This window comes from Phascolarctos cinereus, unplaced genomic scaffold (genome assembly GCF_003287225.1).
Source record: "Phascolarctos cinereus isolate Bilbo 61053 unplaced genomic scaffold, phaCin_HiC Scaffold_1;HRSCAF=81, whole genome shotgun sequence".
Classification (NCBI taxonomy): Eukaryota; Metazoa; Chordata; class Mammalia; order Diprotodontia; family Phascolarctidae; genus Phascolarctos; species Phascolarctos cinereus.
Genome location: NW_027555514.1, coordinates 287,292,450 through 287,318,941, shown reverse-complemented (window position 1 = coordinate 287,318,941; position 26,492 = coordinate 287,292,450). Strand labels below are relative to the sequence as shown.

Below are 26,492 nucleotides of genomic sequence, written 5' to 3'. Positions count from 1 at the left end.
GCCCTGGCCCCAGCTGCTGGGGTGACCCAGACAGGGCTGGCCAGTCAGGTGAAAACTAAGCTCTGTCATGGCGAGAGAGGAAAAGGAAGGGGAGAACATCCCAAGCGGCCACAAACACCTTCCCTCCCTTCCTGGAGTAAGCCCCCCAACCCTCTGCCCCTCAACTCCTGGTTTTCCCAAGGCAGAGAATGCAGGATGACTTCTATAAATCAGAGCCGAACCCAAGAGCCTTGGTTTTGATCAGCTTTAGAATACAGAGGGGAAAATCCTCTTAAACATGAAGATTACATTCAATCCCATATTCTTAGGGAAACTGGCTGATGGGATCAGCGCACTCTCTTTTCTGGGTGGCATTCAGGGCTCCCTCCCTGCCTTCGCCCTCTCTGAATGACCCCCTTCTCCTACACAAACCCTAATTCACCCTCTCCCCGCCTCTTTGCTAGGCTGCAGCTGAGAACCCCAATGAAAGCTGGGATGTCTGCCCAATTTCCCAGGGTCCACCGCTATCCATTCTCATGGGCCAAACGTGGCCATGACTTCCCTTCTCCTAGCTAATATTGCACATCATGAGAGAAAGAACACCCAGACTACAAGACCATCAGGCTCCCCTCCAGCAGGAATAAGATAGGTCCAATGTCCATCAGCTTGGCCAGAGAACTTAACTGCTAGGGGGTGCCACAGCACACAGAGTTCAAAACCTAGAGGCAGGAAGACCTGAATTCAAATCCAGCCTTAAATGCTGACTAGCTGGGCAAGTCACTTCACGGCTGTCTGCCTCAGTTCCCTCATCTGTAAAATGAGGACAATAACTGCACCCACCTCCCAGGGTGGCTGGGAGAATCAAATGAGCTATCTGTAAAGTGCTTACTTAGCACAGTACCCAGCACACAGCAGGCGCTATATAAATGCTGGCTATTATTTGTTATCATCGTTATCATTATTAATGTGTCGATTTCCCCGGTTACTTACCACATCTTCCCATCATCATCCTGCAAACGAAAACAGGAAAAGGACCCTCTATTAGAGCAGCTTCGTTTAAGGAGGTAGAAGATTCTTAAGGAGGCAAAAAGCAGGTGAATAGAAGCATATTGACATGGCGACTGATGTGTTTGGTTATAGAATAACTCATATAACTAACTGTTCGTCACAGCCTTTTATCCCCATCCTATCCTCCTTATAAAAAGCAAGTATTCATCACCTGTGGCAGAGGATTTTTTTTTAATGTTGATAACTGTATTTCCTTTTTTATTTAATTTATTTAGTATTCTATTTTTCCCTGGTTACATGTAAAAACAATTTTTAACATCTGGTTTTGTTTTGGTTTTTTTCCAGCCAAAGACAAGGTTTATTAAAGACCTGCCATATTAGCCAGACTCTTAAGGAATCTGAGCATCTGTGAGCTATTGGCTAGATTGTAAAAATCTGAGCAGTGGCTAGATTATATGAGTCTGAGCCATTATTATTATTTTTGGGGGTTTTTTTTTGGGGGGGCAAGGCAATTGGGGTTAAGTGACTTGCCCAGAGTCACACAGCTACATATAGTGTAATGTGGGGGCAGCTCGGTGGCACAGCAGATAGAGTACCGGCCCTGAAGTCAGGAGGACCTGAGTTCAAATGCGGCCTCAGACCAAACACCTGACACTTACTAGCTGTGTGACCCTGGGCAAGTCACTTAATCCCAATTGCTTAAAAAAAAAAAAAGATAAATGTAGTGTAATGTGTCTTGAGGCCGTATTTGAACTCAGGTCCTCCTGACTCCAGGGCTGGTGCTCTATTCACTGTACCGCCTAGCCCTAACATTCGTTTTTAAAATGTTTGAGTTCCTAATTCTCTCCCTTCCTTCCTCTGCTCCCCCCCTCATTGAGAAGGCAAGCAATTCAATATAGGTTATACATGTGTAGTCAGGCAAAACACTTCCATATTAGCCATGTTGTGAAAGAAAACAGAGCAAAAAAACAAAACACAAACACCTCAAGAAAAAGAAAGAAAGTAAAAAGGTCTGCTTCAATCTGTATTCAAACAGCATCATTTCCTTCTCCAGGGATGAACGGTATTTTTTATCATATGTCCTTGAGGGTTGTTTTGGTTTGATAACTGTATTTCACTATAATTGGCTGCCATCGCAATCCTAGGCATTTTATTGTAAGCATTTAAAAACCTTATTGTTTCGTGGGGGTTTTTTAGGTCTGTGTTTTCTTTCACAACATGACTAATAGGGAAATATATTTGGCGTGACTGATTGTACACGTATAATATATGTCAGATTGTTTACCGTCCCGGGGAGGGAGAGAGAGAATTTGGAACTCCAAATTTAAAAAAAATGAATGTTAAAAATTGTTTTTACATGTAACTGGGAAAAATATTATAAAAAAAATTTATTCTGAGATGGGGGTCCCCTCAGCTCCAGCACACTGCTAGAGGGGTCTGTGACACACAAAAGGCGAAGAAACCCCTTGTAATACAAAGTTCTGGTCCTTTTTCCTATTAGAATGTAAGCTCTTTGAGGGCAGGGCCTGTTTTATTTTTATCTTGGTATCACCAGCACCTAGCAGCACAGAGCCTGGCACTTCACGGGTATTCAAGCTGGCTGATGGAATGACTGATTGGTCAGGCCACTTGGACTGCCCCTTCTCCCTGAGTCCATTTCTTCATCTGTGGAATAAGGAGGCTGGATCTCAGACTCAGAACCAGAAGGACCCCTGGCTGATGCGCTCCGTCCTTCCTCAGAGCCCCATGTGCTCCACACACATCTTATCTCCCCAAACCCAGCATAGGGATCTGCATACAGTAGGAGTTTAATAGATGTTTGCTGCATTGAATGAAGCATTTAATTAAGTACTTACTATATGCCAATATAGTAGAGTGTGGGAAAACTTTCCAATTTTCCCCAAGTGGATTCAAAGTGGATTCTGTGTCAATGAAAAAAGCTTCTATGTGCCTCCCTCCCTCTGCCCAAGTATTAAGTGTGACAATTAAATGAAGCCAGGTCAGGTGTTTGTAACAGGACCAAAGAATATGGCAAATTACAGCCTGGCATACAGTAGGCACCTTGTGAGTGAAGGATCGCTTGATTAAAACTCGTGCCCCCGGAAGCAGGGACCACGAGGCACAAAGCCTTGGGGAGGCAAGGCAGTTCTATCTGGAGGAGGTCGGGACTTGAACTGCCTTCCGAGCCAACCTCCAGATTAATGGGAAATGGCTCTGCCCCCCACGGGAAGCTGGATACTGGAGATGATGACGATGAGGGTGGTAATGAGGACAGGACGATCAACGTCCAGCGGAGAAGGGCTGAGCACTTACTCGGTGGTGCTGGTCAGCTCCTCCACCACATGGGCCGAGTGCAGCAGGCCTTCCCGCTTCTGAAAGAGCCCAAAGCCAGGAAGTCAAGCCGAGCTGCCGAGGGAGTCCCACCTGGCCACCGCCCAACAGGCCCCCACCCCAGCCTGGCAGACCCTCGCATTCGGTTCTTCCTCAGGATTCACATGTCTCTAGCAGGCCCTGCTTAGAACCTGGAAGGGGCTGCCATACGTTCCCCAATCCCTCCTTAAGCAGCCTGGCAGGGAGGAGAAGGGGGTGGAAAGAGAATCTGAGCAAGGGGCCCAGGTGTCCTTGTTCACGGGTCAGTTTACAGGTCAGCCAGGCCCCAGGCCAGACCCTGAGGGAACGGGACAGAACATAACTAGACTTTGCTGGGACGGATCAGAAGGGCAATGGGGACCAGGAGGATGGGGAGGGGCGCTCTGCCCAAGGCAGGGTGGGATGCTGGGAATCTCAGAGCGTCAGCCCTGAATGGGAACCCAGAGACCCCCTCTACCTCAGTGACTAGAGGTGAAGAACAGAGGCCCGGCAGGGAAGGGACAAGCCCAAAGCTACTCAGCGTGGGCCAGGTCTGAGAGGTGCGAGCCCAGGGACTCCCACCACTTCTAGTGAAAGCTGCTCGGGGCAGGCTCTGGACAGAACATCTGGGGACACCGGCCCAGAGACAAAAGCACGGCAGGCTCATTTCAAATGAAGAAAACTGGGGGCTTGCTTTCTGCCAAGGGTTGGCTCAACTTCACCCTCATGGGTGCCAGGGAGCCCCTTCTAACCAAAACCAAAGAGGGGGAGAGGGAAAAGCGGCTGAGCAAAACGAACCACAGATCAACTCTCTCCAGGTCTTTGCCGTGCTCTGCACCCACAGCCCCCAACCTCTACAAAGAAGGTAAGGCAGAGCCTTTCACCAGCTCTCACTTCCTGTGTTCTAATCCTAGCAGTCAGCGAACTGGCCTTCTCAGTTCTGAGCCGAAGGCAGCAGACTAGATGGGGTCCCACAGGCTCTTACATGCAGTAGGTGCTCGATAAGGGCCTCTTGGCTAAAATGAGAAAAAATACATACACACACACACACACACACACTCTCATATGCACTCCATACATACTCTCATACCTATATACTCTCACATGTACACATTCTTGAACACCCTCTCACATGCACATGCACTCACATGCACTCACATACAGTCACACTCTTGTACACTCACTTATACACACTCATATGTGCACACACACTCTTGCACACACACTCATATGCACACACATTCACTCACACCTACATATTGTCACACAACACTCTTGCACACTTACACACAGACAGATACACAGCCCTCCATCCTGAAGGCCGGGGGTCCCCCGTTACCCATTTGTAGCTTCATCCAAAGAAGACTAACCCTGAACCACTGGGAGTCAAAAAAGCCTGGTGGGGAGAGGGCAGCGAGTGAGTCTCAGAAACTTTTGTTTTGCTGGGTCTCTCGGCCCTGCCTGCAAACTTCTCTGCTGAGTGATAAGCATATTTAGGAGCTGAGTACTGAATTCTGACATACTGGCTTTAGAGGGAGATGAATGTGCCTTTTGAAAAAAAATCTTGGAAATGAAACCTGGAAGCTCTGGGAGCCTCTGGGCGCACCTTTCCTTCGAACATGCCACTGCTTCTCATTTCCATCATTTATCTCAAATCCAGAGTGAGCTATAAATTCCATCAAAAAGGAAAACAACAGGGCTTCTCAGGAGAAAAAAGGAGAATTAAAAAAAAAAAAGGCAGGGCACCCTGCAAGCCCTGAGCCAGGGAGCCTGCCCAAGCTGGGCCGATGGGTGAGCAAAGCAGGACGAGGGACAGTGTTACTTACTCTGACAACCACCACCTGTACGGAGACGTGCTCGGGGAGCCGGATGGGGGCTCGGAAGTGCATGGCCAGGGCGACGAGGAGATGAAGGATCGCCACGAGGTTCTTCCCATGGATTGCTACAGAGGGAAGAGGAAAGGAAGGCGCCTTTGGACAATATTACACTAAAAAATGATGCAGTTTGGAGGGGAGAGTGGGCAGTGATAAGGAAGCAGCAAGGTATAGTAGAGAGAACACTGGACTTGGATTCAAATCCTGGCTCCTCCTGGGTGATTCTGAGCAAGACATCTCAACTCTAGGCCCCAGGTTCCTCCTCTGTAAAATGAAGGCATTTGACCTCTGAGGTCCCTTCGGACTCTACCTCTACGGCTCTCTAAGCCTGAGTCAAGAGCTGGGTTTCAATCCCACCACTACTAATTACCTGCCACGGGATGATGAGTAAGTTACTGAACCTCTGCTCATCAGTTTCTAATTTGTAAGTTACATGAGGCTACATGGTACACCTTGAAACTGGACTGGGAATTTCAGTGCTGCTCCAAAGGGCAAGAAGGGAAATGAGATGGGCCCAGGCTGCCCAGTGATCCAAGCTGTCTGGCCCACTGACCTCTCCTCTGCTCATAGGGCCCTAGGCTCTGGCTGTGAGCTTGTGCCTTCTCCTGCCTGGAACCAAGCCCTCAGTAAGGTGCCTTTTTCACTGATTCATGATCTTTAAGGGCCCCCCAGCTCTATGTCTGCCCGGGTAAGGAGAACTGGGGTCCGGCACATCCCCTCCCTCTAGCACCGACAAATCCAAGCCCTCCACAGCCCAGGAGATGGTCTCCAAGAACGAGGCCGGACGGGCCAGGCCAGCCGTGGCTCTGACGTCAGGCAGCTTGTCTGGTGGGAAACATCCATATTAAAATGAATTCTCTTTGCCATCATAGACAGAGCCACATCATCGCTTCCACGCCACAGCCGTCAGCACGTGCTGTGAAGGTGGCCGTCAGACAGGAGGAGGTGAGGGGTGAGTTCTGCTTTCAGGTTCGTGCTGACAGGTAACACCTGCTCTGGTTAATTATGTTTCTATTCGCTCTCACTTAGCAGGGAGGCTTACTGCTGTCAAAAAAGCCCTCCAGAAAACACCTAATGATAATTACCTCCCACTCCCAAGAAGACTAGCTGGGAAGGGGGAGAAAGGAGCGGGAGGTTCCCAGGAGGGCTCTGGAATGAAGGGCAGAGCCAGGGCAGTGCAGAGAGGGCCAGGAAGAAGTGGGGGGAGGGGCGGGGGGGGAAACATACTGTGTCCCCAACTCGGTGGGATAAAAAGTGCAACGTGATGGAGCAAGGGGACGGACAAGGGACGGGGAGACAGCAGGAGCTCCAGAGTGAAAGGACCAGCTCTGACACTTAGTGCCAAGTCTCTGACCTCTGCAGGTCTCTGTTCCCTCAGATATGAAATGAGGAGGCTGACGCTCTGAGGCCTACTGTCTGCACAACCTTGGACATGTCCCGTTCCCTCTGTCAGCCTCAGTTTCCCCCGCTGTAAAATGAGAGGGCTGGACCAGATAGATGGCCTCTGAGGTCTCTCTAGCTCCAGAACCAAGATCCTGGGGGCTGCGGTCCCATGGAACTCTTCTGTTTGGAATTGTAGAGCTGGAGGGGCCTTTTGAGGTCACCTGGTCCAGGGGCCCAATCTGGCCTCTTCCTGCTGATTTAAATCCTGACAGTATTCTGCTTAATACCATAAACACACAAGCTGCTGAAGCCCTGCATGACTTGGGGCTTATGTGGACCACTGGTTCGCCTCTACTCAGGCAGATAATCCACTGTTGACCACGCTGTCTTTGGGGAAGTCAGATCATGTCTAAGGAAAAGGCCTATGGGTGCAAAGTCTTATGCGTACCGTCCAGCTGCCCACCTCCAAGGGAACAAACTACTCACAGTCCACATTCCATTTGATAGCCCAGCCATGGGGCCGCAGGACGTCATAAACCGCCTCCAGGATGGTCTGCAGCTTCTGTTTCTGACCTATTTCCGACTGCGTCACCTCGGCGACATTCAGTTTGCGGTCGGCTAACTTTTCTGCAGTGAGGACGAAGGATAAAAGGCAAAATCAGGAGAGGGGCATGGCCGGACGGGTCTGAGAACCCAACTAGTCAGAGTGGGGGTCTCCCCATAGTACCCCCAGGCAAAGGGGAGATCTGGAGCCATAGAAACTCTCAAAGAGCAGGGCCCATAGCCAATGATTAATAAATACTTTTTTGTTCATTCATTCATCCATCCACCCATCCATTCATTCATCCATCCACCCATCCATCTATTCATTCATTCATTCATCCATCCACCCATTCATTCATCCATCCACCCATCCATCTATTCATTCATTCATTCATCCACCCACCCATCCATCTATCTATTCATTCATCCATCCATCCACCCATCCATTCATTCATCCATGCACCCATCCATCTATCTATTCATTCATCCATTCATCCACCCATCCATCTATCCATTCATTCATTCATCCATCCACCCATCCATTTATTCATTCATTCATTCATTCATTCATCCATCCACCCACCCATTCATCCACCCATCCATTCATTCATCCATCCACCCATCCATCTATTCATTCATTCATTCATCCACCCACCCATCCATCTATCTATTCATTCATTCATCTATCCATCCACCCATCCATTCATTCATCCATGCACCCATCCATCTATCTATTCATTCATCCATTCATCCACCCATCCATCTATCCATTCATTCATTCATCCATCCACCATCCATTTATTCATTCATTCATTCATTCATCCATCCACCCACCCATTCATCCACCCATCCATTCATTCATCCATCCACCCATCCATCTATTCATTCATTCATTCATTCATTCATCCACCCATCCATTCATTCATCTATCCACCCATCCATCTATTCATTCATTCATTCATCCATCCACCCATCCATTCATTCATCCATCCATCCATCCATCTATTCATTCATTCATCCACCCATCCATCTATTTATTCATTCATTCATTCATCCATCCACCCATCCATCCATCTATTCATTCATTCATTCATCCACCCACCCATCCATCTATCCATTCATTCATCCATGCACCCATCCATCTATCTATTCATTCATCCATTCATTCATCCATCCACCCATCCATCTATCCATTCATTCATTCATTCAATCAATGAAGTGAAGCTGATAACCTCTGATCTTAAAAGTCCCCATTTCACAAAATGTCAGAGCTGGAAGAGACTTTAGAAGCCATCTGATCCAACCCCTGTATTTTACAGAGAAAGAAAATGAGGCCAAGGAGGGGGAGAGTGGCTTGCCAAAACTGCAGTCAGAGCTTATTAGAATGTAAGCTTCCTAAGGGCAGCGACTACCTGCTTCCGTATTTGTATCCCCAGCACTTAATGCCATGTCTGGCACGTGGTTGGTGCTTAATAAATGCCCATTCATTCATTCAGCACTCCTCCTATGACACACTTCCTAACCATCCCTCTTAGAAAACTGCCCCAATGGGGGGGGGGGGAAGATTCCAAGAAGGAAGACTAAGAATTTGAAATCCAGCATAAGAGAAAGGCCTTTTAAGTAGGAGAGGCTGAAGAGAGTCTGCCAGAAGGGTCTTAGAAAGGCAAGGCAATTTTGATAAAGAAAATAAAAACCGGCTTAAAACTGTCTTTTCCCTCTCCCGCTAACCTTCTTCCTCCCACACCGCCCCAGCAGGAAGAATGATTAGATCTTCCCGGATACTCCCCAGGCGCTTTATTACCAGGAGTGAGCTTTGAGCTGAACAAACACTGTCACATCTGCTTGGTGTTCAATTACCGAAGGCGAGACCCCCGAAGCCAGCTTTGGCTCATTCAATCCCAACGCTTTGGAGAGCAGGCAGAGAGGAGAGGGCCCAGGCAGAATGACCTGGGGAGCCTGTGAGGCTGGGAAGGGGTGGCCCCTGAGCCTGCGTCCAGAGGGAGGGGGAGAGAAGGGAAGGTAGGCCGAGGCACCCTGCCCCCCCAAGACCTGGACTCCTCTGCCTTCAGCATGGGAAAGAGACAGAGTAAGAGCTATCTGGAAAAAACGTTTTCAAAAATGACTAAAAAATAATGACTTCTTGATCATTCACACATGGATTATTAATGGCCAATTAAAAACAAAAAACTATATTGGGGGGCTCTGTCACTCAACATGCTTCTGGGATGCCGCCCAGAAAGGGAGGCTTACCGAAACCTTGGAAAGGTAAACCTGCTGGGGTGGGGAGGAGGGGATGGAAGACAGACCCAGAAGATGCATTTTAAAGAACAAAAACACCTTTTCTTTTTCCTTCGTGGTTCACATCTGTGATTGCTTTGGGGCAGGGAATTCCCAGAAAGAAAATTCCCTCTACTAAAGAGGCCACAGGGCCTTAGATCTAGGCTCAGAAGGGACCTCGGAGGTCACTGAGTCCCACCCCCTCATTTCACAGAGAAGACTGAGGCCCAAGGGTCCCCCATGTCTTCAGCTCTCCACCTACTCAAACCCTACCTAACCAAAGATGCCCCCTCCAGTCTCAGTTCCCCCAGGAAGCCCACTGGGGGACCGGTCTCACCTGCCTTGACCACCCATCACTTCTATTGCCTGTCACACACGCCATGCACTGACCACATATGCCCTGGACGCCTAATGGCCTCTCTGTGTGTCTACTCCTAATCTCCCTGAATAGGTAGTCAGCCTCCTTAGGGAAAGGACTGGCAGGAAATGGAATGTCTGTAGGCCATTTATCACTTAACAATATGGAAGTTTAATTACTATCAGTCAGTCAGTCAGCAAACATTTACCAAGCACCTACTGTGTGACCAGCACTGTACTGAGGGCTGGGAGTAACAAATAAAAAAAGCAGAAGGCAGTCTGCTCTCAAAGAGCTCACAATCCAACAGGGACAACTAGAAGCCAAAATCTATCTACAAGTAAGCTACACATGCATGCGATAAAGTGGAGATAACAAACTGAGGAAAGGCGCTAAAATTAAGGTGGGGCAGGAAAAGCTTGGAATTTTGTCTGGGGACCTGATGGAGTCAGGGAAGCCAGGAGGGAGAGACCAGGAGAGAGAGAATCCTAGTTACGGGGGCAGCCAGTGAAGAGGGCCCAATGCTGGGAGATGGAAGGTCTGCGGGGGGCCAGCATCACTGCGTCAAAGAGATGTGTCAGAGAGTGAGAAAAAGCAGGAGGAACCAGCTCAGAAGGGCTCTGAACGCCAAACAGAGCATTTTGTATTTGCTCCTAGAGGCAATAGAGAGTTTACTGAGTAGGGGGTGACATCATCAGACCTGCATTTTAGGAAAATTACTTTAGTGGCTGAATGGAGGATGAACTGGGGTGAGGAGAGATGTGATGCAGGCAGACCCACAACAGACAATAGTCCAGGAGGGGATGAGGGTGTATCTGATAGAGGCAGCAAAGGTGAAGTCAACAGGCCTTGGCACCATAATGGATCTGGGGGTGAGAGAATGTTTGGAGTCCAGGATGACCCTAGGTTGGGAGCAAGAGGGACTGGAAGAAGGGTGGAACCCTCAACAGCAATAGGGATGCGTAGAAAAGGGAAGAATTTGGGGAGAAAGTTAACGAGTTCTGTTTTGCACACGTTGAGTTTAAGACATCTATATGATGTCCAACACAAGAGATAGTTGGAGATGCAAGACTGGAGGTCAGCAGAGAGGTTAAGAACGGCTAAGTGGATTAGAGGATCAACAGCACAGAGTTGATAACTGGGAGCTGATGAGATCACCAAGGGAGAAGACAAGAGGGCCCAGGTCAGAGCCCTGACGGATGTGGCTGCTGGCCTTAGCAGATGTGACCTGGATAAAGATCCAGAGGGAGACTAAGACGTGTCCAACCAGAAGAGAAGACAGGAGAGGACAGGGTCGAGTCAAGAAGCCTCCCAAGGGGAGGCCTCTCATCTGGAGAATGTGGGGCCCACGGTACGATCTGCTGAGCACCCAGGACAGCCAGGAGGATTACACGAGCCACCAGATGGGAACGCATTTGGGACGCCGTGAAGCATGGCACGGAGGCGTCATTAGGAATCCAGAGAGGACGCGGGTGAGGAAGCTGTTGGCACAGAGGGTCTAGGAATCACAGGCCTGAAGGGGATTGCGATGATTTCAGAGCTCACGCGCCTGGGATGGAAGAGGAGAAAGCAGCCCAAGTGTCCCCAAACGGCCTCTTATCTCACTGCCTATCACCAAGAGCGAGCAATTAAGTGTAGAATAGGGACGAGCGACGCAAAAATTAAAAGAATGAAGTAATGAATAAATGAGCGGGAAAGCATTTGTTACGCACTTAATATGGGCCAAGCACCGCAGGGATCTCTAGATACCCAGACACAAACAAATACAAAGGAAGAATGTCCCTGCCCTCCAGGGGCTCCCAGTCTAACTGGGAAGGTCAACAGAGATGGCGGAGGAGCAGCAGCATCATTCATAAGGTACCTGCCCTCAGGAAGCTTCTCATTTAATGGGGTGGGAGTGGTGTGCCGGGAGAGAAAATCTACAAATAACCATGATACGAGCTGAGAGCCAAGGAAGAGGTCCAGGCACAATCTAAGAGGGCCTTATCAGAGAAGGCTTCATGGAGGAGGTGGTATCTGAGCTAGGTTTTGAAGGAACTGAGAGACAGAGATGGAGGGACAAGGGAAAGGACAACCTTTCCCAGGCACAAGGGACATTTAGAGAAACCATGGAAATGAGGAACAGGCAAAATGATAACAGGGACAGGGGCAATCCATTTGGGCTGCAATGCGAAGGAGGAGATGAGGCTGGCAGAGAGGAGCTTGACTATGGCCAAGCCTTCCTCCCTTCTGTCCCTCCCTCTCTCCCTCCCTTCCTTGCTTGCTTCCTGCCCTCTCTCCTTTCTTTCCTTCTCTCCCCTTTTTCCTTCCTCCCTTCTTTCCTTCCTTCCTCCCTTTCCCCTTCTCCTTTCCTTCCTTCCTTCCCTCTCTCCCTTTTTTCTCCCTCTGTCCTTCCCTTCCTTTTCCCCTTCCCTCCTTTCCTTCCTTCCCTCTCTCCCTTCTCTTTTTTCTTCCTCTCTTTGTCCTTCCCTTCCTTTTCCCCTTCCCTTCTTTCCTTCCTTCTTCCCTCTTTTCTCTCTCTCCTTTCCTTCCTTCCTCCTTTCTTTTCTTCTTTCCCTCCCTCCCCTTCCTTCCTCTCGTCTTTTGTCTGGGGTGAATTACTATCATGCTACTGTTCTCTTATAGCTGTTCTATGTATTATTATTATTATTATATCATCTCTTATTATCATAATTTATGGAAATCATGCCATAATCCTTTCCATGCCACAGTTCTTCCATCTGGAAAATGGGGACAAAACCATCTCTTCAGGCGAGGATTTAAAGAGCTCCCTCTGGGTCCGTGTGAAGGCAGAGCGAGCTGAGGAGGAGGAAGGCCCAGAGTGCAGCACACTGCTTTGCTCCTCCCTCTGCAGAGCTACAGGCTGAGCATATGATACCCAACACACACACACTAAGAGGTGTGAGGGAGAGACAGAGAGAGAGAGACAAAGAGATTTGCTGAAAACCACTGCCCCAGTCATCCTTTCCAAGGACAGAGACACGTCAGAGTGGTGGTCCTGGGCCTCAGTTTCCTGTTCTGTAAAATGGGAGGTTGGCTTTGATGCCCCTCCCAGCTGCACCTGCTTTACACCTGGAAGGAGGCAGGTCAGGATGGAGTCCACTGAGGCTGGGATCTGCTCTCTTCCATGGGCCCGTGAGGGCAGCCCCCACCCCCTTCTGGCATGCCTCACTCACCCAGAAGCTTCTGCAGCACCTGCCCGTCATACAGGTCCTCTTCCAGCTGCTTGACGATGATTCTCTCCTCCACCAGAACATCATTAATCCAGTCAATTAAAACCTAAAACATAAAATCAGTTGTTAGCAACTCACCGAGGCGAGGTGGGACCTGAACCAGAACCAGACATTCACCGGACCACGTGTCCGGCATGGAGAAAACTTCAGAGACAAGACAGCTCCTCCCCCAACTGGAAAAGCCCCTCCAGACAGAGAGAAAAACGGCTTTCCTCAGCCCGAGCCCCAGTGTTCCTCGGCAATATGTTCAGTGGCTCTGACAGTGGCCAGCTGCCACCACCAAAGGCCCACCTGCCGCCACTGCTGTACAGAGGAGGCACGAGCCACGCACACTGGGTCCTGCCAGGAGGTAAGGCAGAGTGGGGAGAAATGGGGGAGGGCCCACATTTCTACACACAGGGCCCTCCCCAAGGGCCCATGGGGGGCCCCCACAATCCTAGCACGCCCGACTCTGGCTCCCCAGGGCTCTGGAGAGACCAGGGGGTGGCTTGTCCTTGCATGCATTCATCATGATCATGGCTAGCATTTATATAAGACCTACTACGTGCCAGGCACTGGGCCAAGCACTCTACAAACAGTATCTCATTTGATCTTCACAACAACCCTACAAGGGAGGGGCAATTATTCCCTCTTTTACAGAGGAAGCAACTGAGGCAGACAGAGGTCGAGTGACTTGTAAAGAGTCACATGGTAAGGACCTGAATCAGGATTTGAACTCAGGTCTTCCTGACTCCAGACCCAGTACTCCATCCGTTGTACCTTCAGCTGCCAACATTAATAAAGCACTTTAAGGTTTCCAAGCTGCTTCACATACCATCTCCTCTCCCTCGACATCATCTCTCACTCCCTCCTTTCTCCTTGCCAACCCCGTGGTCCCATCCCCCCAGTCTTCTCCAGCAGATCACACCTTCAACTATCCCCCATCTCTCCTGGACCTTCAGCCTCTCCCTATCTGTGCCTTCTCTCCTGCCTTTAAAGAGATCCAAGGCTCCCTCCACTGGCCCTCCAGTTAACGTCTGATGTCTTCTTCCTTCCTCAGCCAAACTCCTAGAAAGAGGCACCATAGGCCTCCACACACATTTCTTCTATTTCCTCTCCCCTTAAGGACATTACATTTGTAAAGCACCGAGCACACAACAGGCACTCAATAAATGCCTGTTTCCTTCTTTCCCTCACAATCTGGCTTCTAACCACGTTACTCAACTGAAGCATTTCCATTCAAAGTTACCAATGATCTCAACGGCCAGACACAATGGTCTTGTCTTTGTCTTCATCTTCCTTGGCCCTTTGCGGCCTCTGATGACCCACCACTCCTGCACCCTCCTCCCTCTCCTGGGGCTTGGCCCTTCCTGTCCTCACTCCCCCCTCCACCCTCTGCCCAGCTGCTGAACTGTTTTCCTGAAGTGCCCATGTCCTCCTTCTCTTCCCCAATAAACGTCAGCCGCTCCCTATTAACTCAAGAATCTGGTATAAACTCATCTGTTTGGCATTTTAGAAACCTTCCCAACCTGGCCTCTTTCTACCACTCCAGCCTCATTACACATTCCTCCCTCCCCAGCAACAGAGAAGATGGCAAGATGCCCTAGTTTCCAGGTGATTAATTGGGAGGGATGGGATGGAGAAAGGTTATCACCAACTTAGAAGCTCAGAAAAGACTCCCTGGAGAAGATGGAGCCCAGGGCTCTGGGCCTGAGTTCAAATTCTGCTTCAGACACTTCCTAGCTGGGTGTGCTTGGAGAAGTCATTTAACTTCTCTGTGGCTCACTCTCCTCATCGGTAGGACAACAGATCTGGACTTGATGACTTATAAAGTCTCTTCCTGCCCTGCATCTCTGACTCTATTATCCTATAAAATTCTGGAAACTTGGAACATGGAATTGGGGATCCGTGGCACAAGGGAAGTTCAACGAATTATGTGTGCCAGTGGACAGAATGCTGCACCTGAAGACCTGAGTTCAAATCCTCCCTCAGAGCCTGTGTTACTCTACCACTGCCTGCCTCAGTTTCCTCATCTATAAAATGGAGATAATTTTTATAAAGCACTGTACAGAAACTCTACATATATATTTGTTAGCTCATTGTTATAATTTTCATTCTTATTCTTCTAGGCCAAGGTGAGGAAGATCGCCAAGAGCAGAAGAAAACCATGGTAATTAAGGAAAAGCCGCCCCAGATTCATGTCAAATTGTCCTAGAGCCACATGGTGACCAGCAGGCCTTGCAATGCTGGGGTATGACACCATCTGTGGGACTAAGGGTTGGGAGAGGCCCAACCCTTTACAAAGGAAAAAACCGGGGCCTAGAGAGAAGTGGGAGTCTGCCACGGAACCAGGATTCAAATGCAGATCCTCGGACTCAAGCTCCAGTCTCCTCAAAACATTCCATCTGGGCCGAAAGCCTTCAAAGCAGTCTGTGCCGGGTCAGGCCGGGAAGAAGCTCTTTCTGTCTGTCTCCTAACAACCTGAGGGCTGGCACCTCTCCAGTCCAGGACTTGCTTTGCAAAACAAAAGATGCCTAATAAATGTTTTCAGGAACTGAATAAGAGCACCACCAGTCTGTTAACGGAGTCCATGAAAAAAGAGCTTTAGCTTCTTATAGAAATCTGTTAGTCAAACAGCTCTGGAGCTTGAGCAGCCTCTAAAACACCCTATGTCGGTGACTGGGTTAGGGTGGACATATGCAAGCTGATCCATCCAAATTCTGTGAGCTACAACCACCCCATTTGAGGCAGGGCCCTAACTTTCTGGGGAGGCAGTGCAGGACAGTGGAAAGAGATGGGGACGACTGGGGGCCAGGAGCCCTGGGTTCAAGGGCCAGCCTCCTTACTAATTACCAAGTGACATTATATATGTCACTGGATTTCTCAAGATCTGTTTCCTCCTGTGTACAATGGGGGCAGAGGAGGGGTGAATTAAGCGACCTTTAACATCAGACTTTCAGATTTGAAAGAAGAAGAAATAAATAAAATTCTAAGATTCAAGGAAATGTTCAAGAAGCAAAAACAGGGACAGAGGCATAGAGACAGATAGTGACAGAGAAAAAAAGACAGAGAAAGAGGGAGGGGAAGAGGAAGAGAGACAGAGAGGGAGGAAGAGAGAGAAGAAGAATGGAGAGGAGAAGGGAGAGAGAAAGAGAGAGGGAGTGAGAGACACAGTATGTGTGCCTTTAGAACTAAGGCATATTCATTTTCACAAAATCAACCATAAAGTAAATTTCTGTGAAACAAATCATATATACCTCCCAAGTACATCACGAAATCAGACTAGAATAAAGAGGGAAGAAAGCCAGTGGCCAGCTCAGCTCAGGGACAGTGGGGCCAATGAAGACAAAAGGACAGACCTTATTTGTGTCAGGAGGGGAATATCGTTCCGCTGACCTTCTTGGTCACCTGACCTTCACTGCCCTCTCCCATGCGCATGCACACACAGACACATCTGCATATACCTGCATGCACACACGCACGCACACTCACACACACACACACACACACCCCTGCACACACACAAATGCTGAGTTTAAAAGATGACTCTTCTCTGTGAGTATCCTCTAAGTAATAAAAAGTAGACATCTCTGCCAAGCCTCCTCACAGGGCTTGTCTGGCTGTCTGGGCTCCCAGGTTAATGAGAGAAAAGGGATGGAACAGGGCTGGGGGGAAGAAGGAGAGCCCTGTGGGGAGGGCGGGCCAAGAACAGAGGAGGGATGAGTCCAAACTGCAGGGAGCCCCAGGTCACTGCCCCTTCCCCCAATCACAGCAGCCTTGGAGTATTACCTGCACTTACTAGGTGCTTAACAAATGTTGCAGACTGTATTAGAAGAGGGGCTACAGGCAGGGATTAATCCAAATCTGCCAGGTATTCTGGCTGGGTCGAAACAATTTTATTCTTTCATACAACTCAATGAAAATAGCCCTCATTATAAAGCAAGAGGGCCTCAGTTTCCTCATCTGTAAAATGAGAAGATTGGATTAGATGTGCCTCCAACTCCGCCTCTAATGCCTCTTCTGGGGTCTACACCAGGGGTAGGGAACTTTCGGCCTTGAGGCCACATGGGGCCTTCTAGGTCCTTGGGGGCGGCCTTTTGACTGAGTCCAAGTTTTACAGAACAAATCCTTTTAGTAAGGGGATTTGTTCTGTGAAGTTTGGATTCAGTCAAAGGGTCACATCACCCCTGGTCTACAGCTATAGTTCTAATTCACTTCCCCTCCCCGGGCCTCAGTTTCCTCCTCTGTAAGATGACAAGTGTGGCTAGATACCCTCGGCAGTCCCTTGCAGCTCTGGGTCTCATCCATTCTTCCAATAACCAATTTCACATATTACTTTTTGAAAAGAGGACACCAATTATTATTTCTAGACAAGTTATTCCTCTCCAGGCAGGCCTCTTATCCAGCTGAAGGATGAAGGAGAATGCCTTATCTCTCTATTTCTCATGTCCTTGGCAAAGTCTTCTTGCATTTTACATTAAGTGGCTCCTGGGGCCACTTGAACCAGAATAAAACATGATTTTTCTATTGGTCTTTTCTGAATGACAATGGGGTTCCACACTCTGCCTCCCCCCAGGGCCCACAGAGTTGGGTTTTAATCACTTCCAAATGCACACAAAGCAGCCCACCACTAAGGGAGGAGAAAAGCCTTATCCCAGTAAGTGAGACATACCTCAGCGATCCTTTGGGAAATGCCGGTGGTAAGTTGGCATCCCAAGTGGCCCCAGATACATACAGGAGGTCATGGTTCCTTCCAGGGTCTGCTGCTTCTCAGTGCCTTACTGCACCCAAAACAGAGGAACGGGGAAGCTACGAAGCCTGGTTTTGGAGCAGAAGATCCTCCACAGTGGTGCTAATTACATCTCTTCCTGTCCATGTGCTTATTAAACAGGAAGGCATATTTCCCACTGATTTTATCTAACATGAAGAGTGAGAGCTGCCCTGCCCCTCTAGAACCACAGAATGTCCAATCTCTTTTCATTTTAACCAAACTACCCCTGGTGCCCTCTATGGAGGGCAGATGACTATCAGAGGTACCTGGGGCGGGGCAGTGGTCATCAAAGTGACCTAAAAATTGAGCCATTGCTGTCTTTTCCTCCATGGAATTCTGATCTCCATTACCAAAGATCAGGGCTGCTTTCCCTTTGTTGTAAGAAGACAGCCTTCCCTGGGGGAAAGGGTACAGGGGCAGAGAAGGAGTCCTGATGGGGAGGGAGAATGAAGACATCACAGGTCAGGCACAAATGTCCACGGGAACATTTGGAGCGGAGACGTCCCTACATGTATACATCTCACGATACTCACACGCACACAGAGAAAGCTGAGTATAAATATGGATATACGTATGCTTTGGCCCATGCAAAGTCCCCACCAGTACATACAGAGGGCAGCCCTACTAGACCGCAAGCTCCACAAGGGCAGGAGCTGGATCTTTTGTAAGCTTCCTATCTCCCTGGACAGACATTTAAGAGGTGTCTGTGGAAACGGCCTGAAGAGCATGTACAGAAAGGGCTTTGCGGCTGCCCAGTCCCCACTCGCACTCACCCACGCGCATCGACACACACACCCTCCAGCTGACAGCCTCGTCCATCCTGCCTGCTCTTGGGGACAAATAATAACCATCAGATGTGGCTGCACTCTTCAAGCAGGGGAATCAAACTGATTCCTTAAATGCTCTGCAAAGCAGCCACAGATGCTTGACAAATAAAATAAACAACACGCAACAGCAAAGTGGGAACGCATCAGGTTTCCCACCCACTCCTCTTTTTAAAGGTCATCATTTCCCAAGGCAGGGCTGTCCAGGGGAAAGAACATTGGGATTCCAAGTCCAACAATCTGGGTTCAAATCTATAGACCACTTTCTCCGGGCCTCAGTTTCCCCATCTGTAAAATAAGGGTTCCAGGAGGCAGTGAGTTGAGGTGGAGAGTGCTGAGCATGAAGCCTCAGGACCTGAGTTCAAATCCCAGGTTGGCCACTTACTATCTATTTGACTTTTTGGACTTCCTGGGCCTCAGTTTCTTCATCTGTAAAATGAGGGGGTTGGTCCAGATGACCTCTAAAGGCCCTTCAGCTTTGACAACTTAGACTCTCTAGTAACAATAATTAGTATTCATACAGTGTATTACAGCCTATAGAGCTGACAGGAAGCCTGGGAGGGAGGGAGGCAGGGCAGACATCACTAGTCCCATTTTACAGAACAAGAAACAAAAGTAGGGAGGGAGAGCTTCTAGTGACTTCTCCACGGTCACACAGCTAAGTGTGGTATGAATAACTGAACAATGGAAAGCCCTAGACTGGGAATCAGGGAGACTTAAATTCAAATCCAGCCTCAGACACTTACTAGCTGTGTGACCCTGGGCAAGTCACTTCACCCTGTTTGCCTCAGTTTCCTCATCTGTCAAATGTAGATAAGGGACGATAATAGCACCTACCTCCCAAAGTCATTTCATGTCTAAGTTTACCTCAGTCTCCTCATCTGTAAAATGGGAATTCAGGATGATGATAGCACCAACCTCCCAAGGAAGGCTGTTGTGAGGTCTGAGCAAGATCATCTTGGTAAACTGCTTTGCACTATAGAAATGCTAATGATTGTTATCATTATTATGAATAATAAGATCCTTTAGCCAAAAATGTGCGTGGGTGGCCCCTTCACCCTCCAAGGGCCTGGGGGGCCCCAGCTGAAGCTGGATGCTCCCAAGACAGCAGACCTCCTCTTCCTCCTCCTCTCTGAGGGAGCTAGGAGACTGCCTGGAGGCCTGTGGACATGCTAAGGATGAAGCCTAGGATGGCCCTGGCCCTGCCCTCCAGGAGCTTCCACTCTATCAGAGGAGATAAGACATACACTGACCAATGACCTGATTCTCCAGGGCCTCAGTTTCCTCATCTGTAACATGAGGCAGCTGGGCTAACCAGCCTCCGCCTTCCCTCCCAGTGCATGGTGTGGGATCCCTGGCCTGCACCTCTCCCCGCCTCATACTTTCCTTATCCTTCTCTTTGTAGAGGGCTCCCCACCCGCCAAGCTCCAGGAAGCTCTTAGGGGCAGAGATCCTCAGTGTTTTCACCTAGCCTAAAGCCTTGCCCAAAGGATCACAGATTTAAAACTGGAAGATATCTTTAAAGGTCTTCACAGAGGAGGGGGAAACTGAGGCTGGGAATTTAAGAGACTTAACCGAGACCACCCAGATAAGAAGGGACAGCCCCCGTGGGGCACCATTTACTGACCTTCCAGCTCCCCTCGCTGGCCACAGACCCCGCAGTGGTGGCCCCCAGAACACACACCCCGCCTACCTTGTTCAGTTCTTTGAACTTGGGGTCCTCCCTGGAGGTGGGATCAATCATCGTCCGCTCCTCATTCTCTTCTGCCGAGTGACAAAAGGGACCCACAGTCAGAGCCAGGTGCCCTGCCCCCACCTCCCCCTGTCCCGCAACACACAGACAGGAAGCTGAGAAGGCCACGGAGACCGCGAGGCCTGGCCTCGGCAAGGGGAGTGGCCCAGGCCAGGGCCCCCCCGACCCCATCTGCAGAGCGCTCACTCTTCCAAAACTGGTGACAGGTCTGCAGCACTGATGATGAGAGAATAGTAGCAATGACGGCCTTGAGGTCTGCAAAGCGCTTTTACAAACACCATCTCAGTGGATTCTCACAATGACCCTGGGAGGCAGGCTCTATTATTATCCCCTCTTTACAGATGGGGAGACTGAGGCTGAAAGAAGTTGTGTATCTGAGGCAAGATTTGAACTCAAGGTCTTCCTGGAGGGAACTAGGGCTGGAGTCAGGATAGACTCAGGCACGTTCTTACATGACCCTGGGCAAGTCACTTCACCTCTGCCTGCCTCAGTTTCCTCATCTGTAAAATCCTCTCAGGATGGGTGAAGGATCAAATGAGATAATAATTATAAAGCACCCAGCACATAGTAGGTGCTCTATAAATGATAGCTACGATTCCCCTTCTGTCACCTCTGGGCCTCAGTTTGTGTAAAATGGAAGGGTTGGACTAAGCAGCCTGTCAGGTCCCTCCCAGCTCTAAATCTATGATGCTGGAGAAGGGGAGGGTGGACAGAGGGAGGGGAGAGAGAGAGAGAGAGAGAGAGAGAGAGAGAGAGAGAGAGAGAGAGAGAGAGAGAGAGAGAGAGAGAGAGGGAGAGAGAGGGAGAGAGGGAGAGAGGGGGAGAGGGAGAGAGAGGGAGAGAGAGAGAGGGAGAGAGGGAGAGGGGAAGGGAGAGAGGGAGAGAGACAGAGAGGGGAAGGCAGAGAGAGAGGGGGGAAGGGGGGAGGGGGAGAGAGAGGGAGAGAGAGAGAGAGAGAGAGAGAGAGAGAGAGAGAGAGAGAGAGAGAGAGAGAGAGAGATGGAGAGGGAGAGAGAGGGGAGGGGAAGGAGGGGAGAGAGAGATGGAGAGGGAGAGAGAGAGGAGGGGAAGGCAGAGAGAGAGAGGGGAAGGGAGAGAGAGAGGGAGGGAAGGAGGGAGAGAGAGAGAGAGGGAGGGGGGAAGAGGGAGGGGGAGGGAGAGAGAGAGAGAGAGGGAGGGAGGGAGGGAGAGAGAGAGAGAGAGGAGGGGGGAGAGGGAGGGAGGAGAGAGAGAGAGAGAGAGAGAGAGAGGGAGAGAGAGAGAGAGAGAGAGAAGAGAGAGAGAGAGAGGAGAGAGAGAGAGGGAGAGAGAGAGGAAAGAGAAAGAAAGGAAAGAGACAGAGAGAGAGAAAGAGAGAGGGAGAGGGAGAAAGAGAAAGGAAAGAAAGAAAGGAAAGAGAGAGAGAGAAAGAGAATATGAGAATGGGGTATGCCAGATGTTAATTTTATTTATTAGATGTTACTTCCAAAAATAAATAAACAAACCTGCTTCTAAGAATAAGTGCTCGATTTTGAATAAGGAAGCCCTGAGTTTACATTCTACTAGAAACTCACCAGCTGTGTAACGTTGGACAAGTTCCTTATTAACTGCTCTCAGACTCAGTTTCCTCATCCACAAAATGGGAGCAATTTGGCTTGGGGAAGGGGATTTGGGATGCACAGTGAGTCCCAAGCCACACCTCTGTAGGCCGCCCGTGGAGGGGCTCTGCGGGGTCATTTGGGGATCCAGGCCTGTGGAGCCAGTGCCCACAGAGGGACAGGGACAAAAGCCAAAACCAGGCTTTATGGAGAGGCCTCACGCCATCCCCTCAGTCCCGGGCAGCAGCAGGGCCAGCGTCTGGCTCCTGATCCAGGGACCAAGAAGCTGCCTGCACTCCCAGGCTCCTTTCCATCCCCACAGCTGTGGCTGGATTGGGGTCATTATAAGAACCTGCAGTGGGAGAAAAGCTGGGGACTGAGTCCAAGGACAGTGTTTGGAAACACACAGGCCACTCCGAGAGCTAAGGCTCTCTAGTTCAAAAAGCCACAACCCCCCTTTTTATTGCGGGGGGGCGGCGTGGCGAAGGAGAGTAAGAGCAGCCGCCTCAATAGGGGTGGGGGTGCTTGGAGTCAGGAAGACCGAAGCACTAATCCTGCCTCAGACACTGACTGGCTGTGTGACCCTGGACAAGTCACACGCCCTGAGCCTCAGCTTCTACTTTGTAAAATGGGGTAATAGCCCCCCTTGGGGGTGGCTGTTGGTGGGGAAAGGCTCTATAAACCTGGGGAGCTATCGTGTACCTGATGACACTGGCTGCAAAGAAGCAGCCATCTTAGCCCCCTTGGGACTCTACAGGAGATGCCCAGGACCATCAGGAAGCCTGGAAGCAGCCCCCAGCCCATGGAGGCCAGACAGCACGGGAGAAGGAAGGAGAGAAGAAGAGCCATCACCCAGCCAAGCCGAGGCTTACAAGATTTTTCCAAGCCTTCTGTCTTAGCAAAGGCTGAGAACAAGGGCGGAAGATTCAGCTCTGCAGCACTGGGCACTCCCCGTCTCGGGGCCTCAATTTCCCCATCTATAAAATGAGGGGGATGAGCCAGCTGGGCCCACGAGGTCGTTCCGAGCTCTGGCTGTGTGATCACAGGCAGCACAAGATACCGCAGGATCACTGACTGAGAGTTAGAAGGGCCCCCAGGGGCTGCTTGGCCGGGCCCCAGGGCTGCTTGTCCCAGCCCCCTCCCCTTCCCTGGGAGGAAAGTGAGGCCCATGGTCATGCAGGGAGTGAGTGTCCAAGGCAGGATCTGCACCCAGGGCTTCCGAACCCTAAAGAAATCCTTTCATCACTCCTCACCTTCTCGAATTTCCACTGGTGTCCTAACCCCACTGCCCTTTGCTTCCCAACTCCCCTTTCTCTGTGTCTTCTCCCATTAAAATGGAAGCGCCCGGAGGGCAGGCAAGGTCTGCCTTGTTTGCTTATATTTCTATGCCCAGCACTGGGCACAGGGCCCGTCACAGCCCGAAATCAATGCTTTCTCTGGTCCCAGTCTCTGTCTATGCCCCCACCTCACCCCCTCCCCAGGCACAGACACATTCCTGGCCAACAAAGGGGTGATGGAAGCAGAGACTGTACCAAGGAGGGTGTCCTCCGGGTGGATGTCCACTGTGGCAGGCGTCATGGGAGAGTTGATGGCGTTCTTGCCCTCTTCCTGGAGGTCACTCACTGTCAAGAAAGAGCAAAGAAAGGAGCCGTGAGCCCAAGGGTGACATGGCGGACATGGGCCATGCCCGCTCCCAAGCACAGCGGAGAAACCACTCCTGAGGGAACACCAAGGGGGAAGGTCACTGGGCAGTCGACATTTCTACAACAACATGGCAGAAGGAAGTGGGAGCAGGACCTCTGGAGGCCGGCCACATCGGATCCCACAGCAAAGTCACAGCTCCCGCCTTCAAAAAGATGAGCTGTGAGGCACTCAGAAATAAATAACATTGGCTAACAATGATTTAGAGAGTGGAGGATGTAGCATGGGGGCTGGGGAGCCAGCCTGAGAGCCAGGAAGCCCTGGGTTCAAATCCTGCCTCTGGGACCCTGGGGAAGCCACTGAGCCCTCAGGGCCCCTGGCATCCCTCTAAGAGCATCACTGAGGCAAGGGGGAGAGAGGGAGCTTCCTCACTGGCAGGTCTCCATGCTGATGAAAGGCATGTCCCAGCCCTATTGCCACCCCTAATTGATGGACATAAAACTGGTTACAAAGGACATCATGAACTGTAAACAACTGGCCCCCTCTTCAACCCTCTCTCTGAGGCAAAAGGCTCTTCTGAGGACAAATGAACAGACACATCTTGGGTGAACTGCGGGGAGGGGCCCTCTGCTTGTTCTTTCTTCAGGGTCCAGCTTGCTGGCCCACAGACGGACGCTGGCAGGCCTGAGGCTGAGTCAGGGAGGCAAATAAACATGGAGAAAGCTGCCAAAGGGAAAGAATTTGGGGAAGGAGGGAGAGGAGAAGGGAGGTGGAGAGGGAGGAGGCAGGAGGAGAGGAGGAAGAGGAGATGGGGGAAGCAGGGGAGAGAGAGAGAGAAAGAGAAGGAGAGATAGAGGCTGGGCAAGAAGTGGAAGAGGGGGAGAGAAAGGGAGAAAGGCGGGAGTAGAGACAGACAAAGAGAGACAGACGGGGGCAGAGAGAGAGAGAGAAGGAGGGAGAGATGGAGAGAGAGAGAAGACAGAGAGGGGTGGGGCAGAGAAGAGGAAGAGAAAAAAGGAAAGGTGGGGGTGGAGACAAAGAGACAGACAGAGAAGGAGAAAGGATCAGGGGGAAAGACACACACATCCCTGCTGCCACACCTCCCTAGGCTAGAATGTAGGCCCCTTGTGGGCAGGACTGCTATCTGTTTTAGCTCTATATCTCTCAAACTTGATGCCTTACACACAGTTGACACTTAATAAAATGCTTGATAGGTTGAAATCCCAAGCTCCCTTTGAAACCCAGCTTAAGTGCCAATGCCTACCCAAGGTCTTCCCTGATTCCCCCAAATGCTGGGGCTTCCCCCCTCCTTCAAAAATTCCTTTCTATCTACACATCTGTGCCCATGTTGTATTCTCACTGTAGACTATAAGCCCCTTGACCACAGGGACTTTCACTCTGGTCTTTGTATCTCCAGGAACTAGCAGTGCCTGGTATACAGGAGGTATTTAATATATGCTTACTAAATTGAATTGATTGCCTCATTTTAAATTCCCATGCGAAGTAGAGCACAGCAGCTTTTAAAGAAGAAAAAGCAATCCACACCCACAAGCTGGATAAGGTCCCACCATCAAAGAAAGGCCCTCAGAGGTGGACTGAGATCATTTCACGGCAGAGAGCTGAGCAGTTTCTTGGAACACAGAACGTTAAAGATGATACCAAGCACAGCTCGAGATTTTATCTTTCCAAAAAGAGTAGAATTCTAGGAAGGAAAACTAGATGAGGCTCTCTCCTGTCCCTGACTCAGTTTCCCCATCTGTAAAACAAGAATCGACCTCCCAGGGCCGTTGAGAGGATCAATGACAGAGCATATATAGAAAGCGCTTTCCCAACCTTAAAGTGCTATTGATGACTGACAAGGATGGTGTCATGTTTCGTCTTATGTGCACAGCCACCGACCAGTCAAAGAGCCCAGGCCTTGTCCACGATTATAAATCAGATGTTCTCCCTTCAAAGGATCAGCCTGGTTTTGGAAAAGGACGATTCTCTGGAACCTACATTTTTCTCCAAGAGTTTATGGCCTACCAGGCCCGTGGCTTTCCACTCAAATCTCGGGAATATTTTGGTTTAAGGCCCTGGTCCATTGGCCACAGAGCCCAAGAGTCCAGAGCCAAGAAGAAGCCACATTCTTGGAGTCACGTCTAATGTTCCGCCAGCGTCAGGAACCTGGCAACCTTTCACAGAACCACGCTCGGGCCACACCAGGGGTTACACAAGTTCAAAGGAGGATTCTTGGGCTGTGTGATTCACGGGGAAAACTCTCTTGGCTTGAGCCATTGTTCTGGGGAAGGGGGACGTCCATCCTCGGCTTATTAAACACGACCGTCATGTGTGATTAAGCATGACCACGTCTATGAATGCCACTTCCGCCGTGTCAAACATTTTGCCATTGGCAGAAGCCTTCAAAGTCTCTGAGACAAGACGAGGGAGTTGTGGGCCTTAGCACACAGGTGGAAATCGAGCCTCGTGTGTTCCTGACTCCTAGACCTTTTGAGCCACCACTGTGACCTAGGTGACTGAGAACTTAGCGGTGCATTTAGAAAAAGGGATGCCCTAATGAAGCCCCTCACTGAATGTCCCTCCCTCCAAGCTGGGCCCTCGGACAGCGGTTCTTGCCTTGCACAAGCCTCCGGGCCACTGTCAGCTCTTTGAGAGCAGGTGCTGGGCCATGAGTAGCATCTTGAAACATTTTTTAAAATATTTTTTTAAAATTGTGGAAGTGAATTGATTTGGGCCTGGTCACACAATAGAGATTGGGACACCCCACATGGCCTCAGGACTAACCCCTTAGGTGCTCCCCTGACCAATCCTGGCCTTTCTCATGTGTATCTTCACTTAGCCACATCCCCCCACCCCGGACGACCAGTGGACAATCTGGTCCACAATGCAAAACTTCACTCACGTAGCCCCCATGGCCTCTGATTCCACCTCGTTAAATCCAGCTGG

General features: G+C 50.0%; 1 protein-coding gene across 4 annotated transcripts in view; it reads right to left on the bottom strand.

Annotated features, from left to right (window-relative positions):
• Window positions 1-26,492, bottom strand: part of PARVB (parvin beta) — a 103,308-nt gene that overhangs the window by 22,034 nt on the left and 54,782 nt on the right. For all 4 annotated transcript variants that reach the window (XM_020982827.2, XM_020982830.2, XM_020982828.2 and 1 more), the window contains exons 2-8: window positions 23,438-23,527; window positions 20,269-20,339; window positions 12,945-13,047; window positions 7,080-7,220; window positions 5,163-5,278; window positions 3,301-3,359; window positions 970-989 (exon numbers count right to left, since the gene is read on the bottom strand). In XM_020982827.2, coding sequence (XP_020838486.1) covers window positions 970-989; window positions 3,301-3,359; window positions 5,163-5,278; window positions 7,080-7,220; window positions 12,945-13,047; window positions 20,269-20,339; window positions 23,438-23,527 — 600 coding nt within the window. The remainder of the gene's footprint in view (window positions 1-969; window positions 990-3,300; window positions 3,360-5,162; window positions 5,279-7,079; window positions 7,221-12,944; window positions 13,048-20,268; window positions 20,340-23,437; window positions 23,528-26,492) is intronic.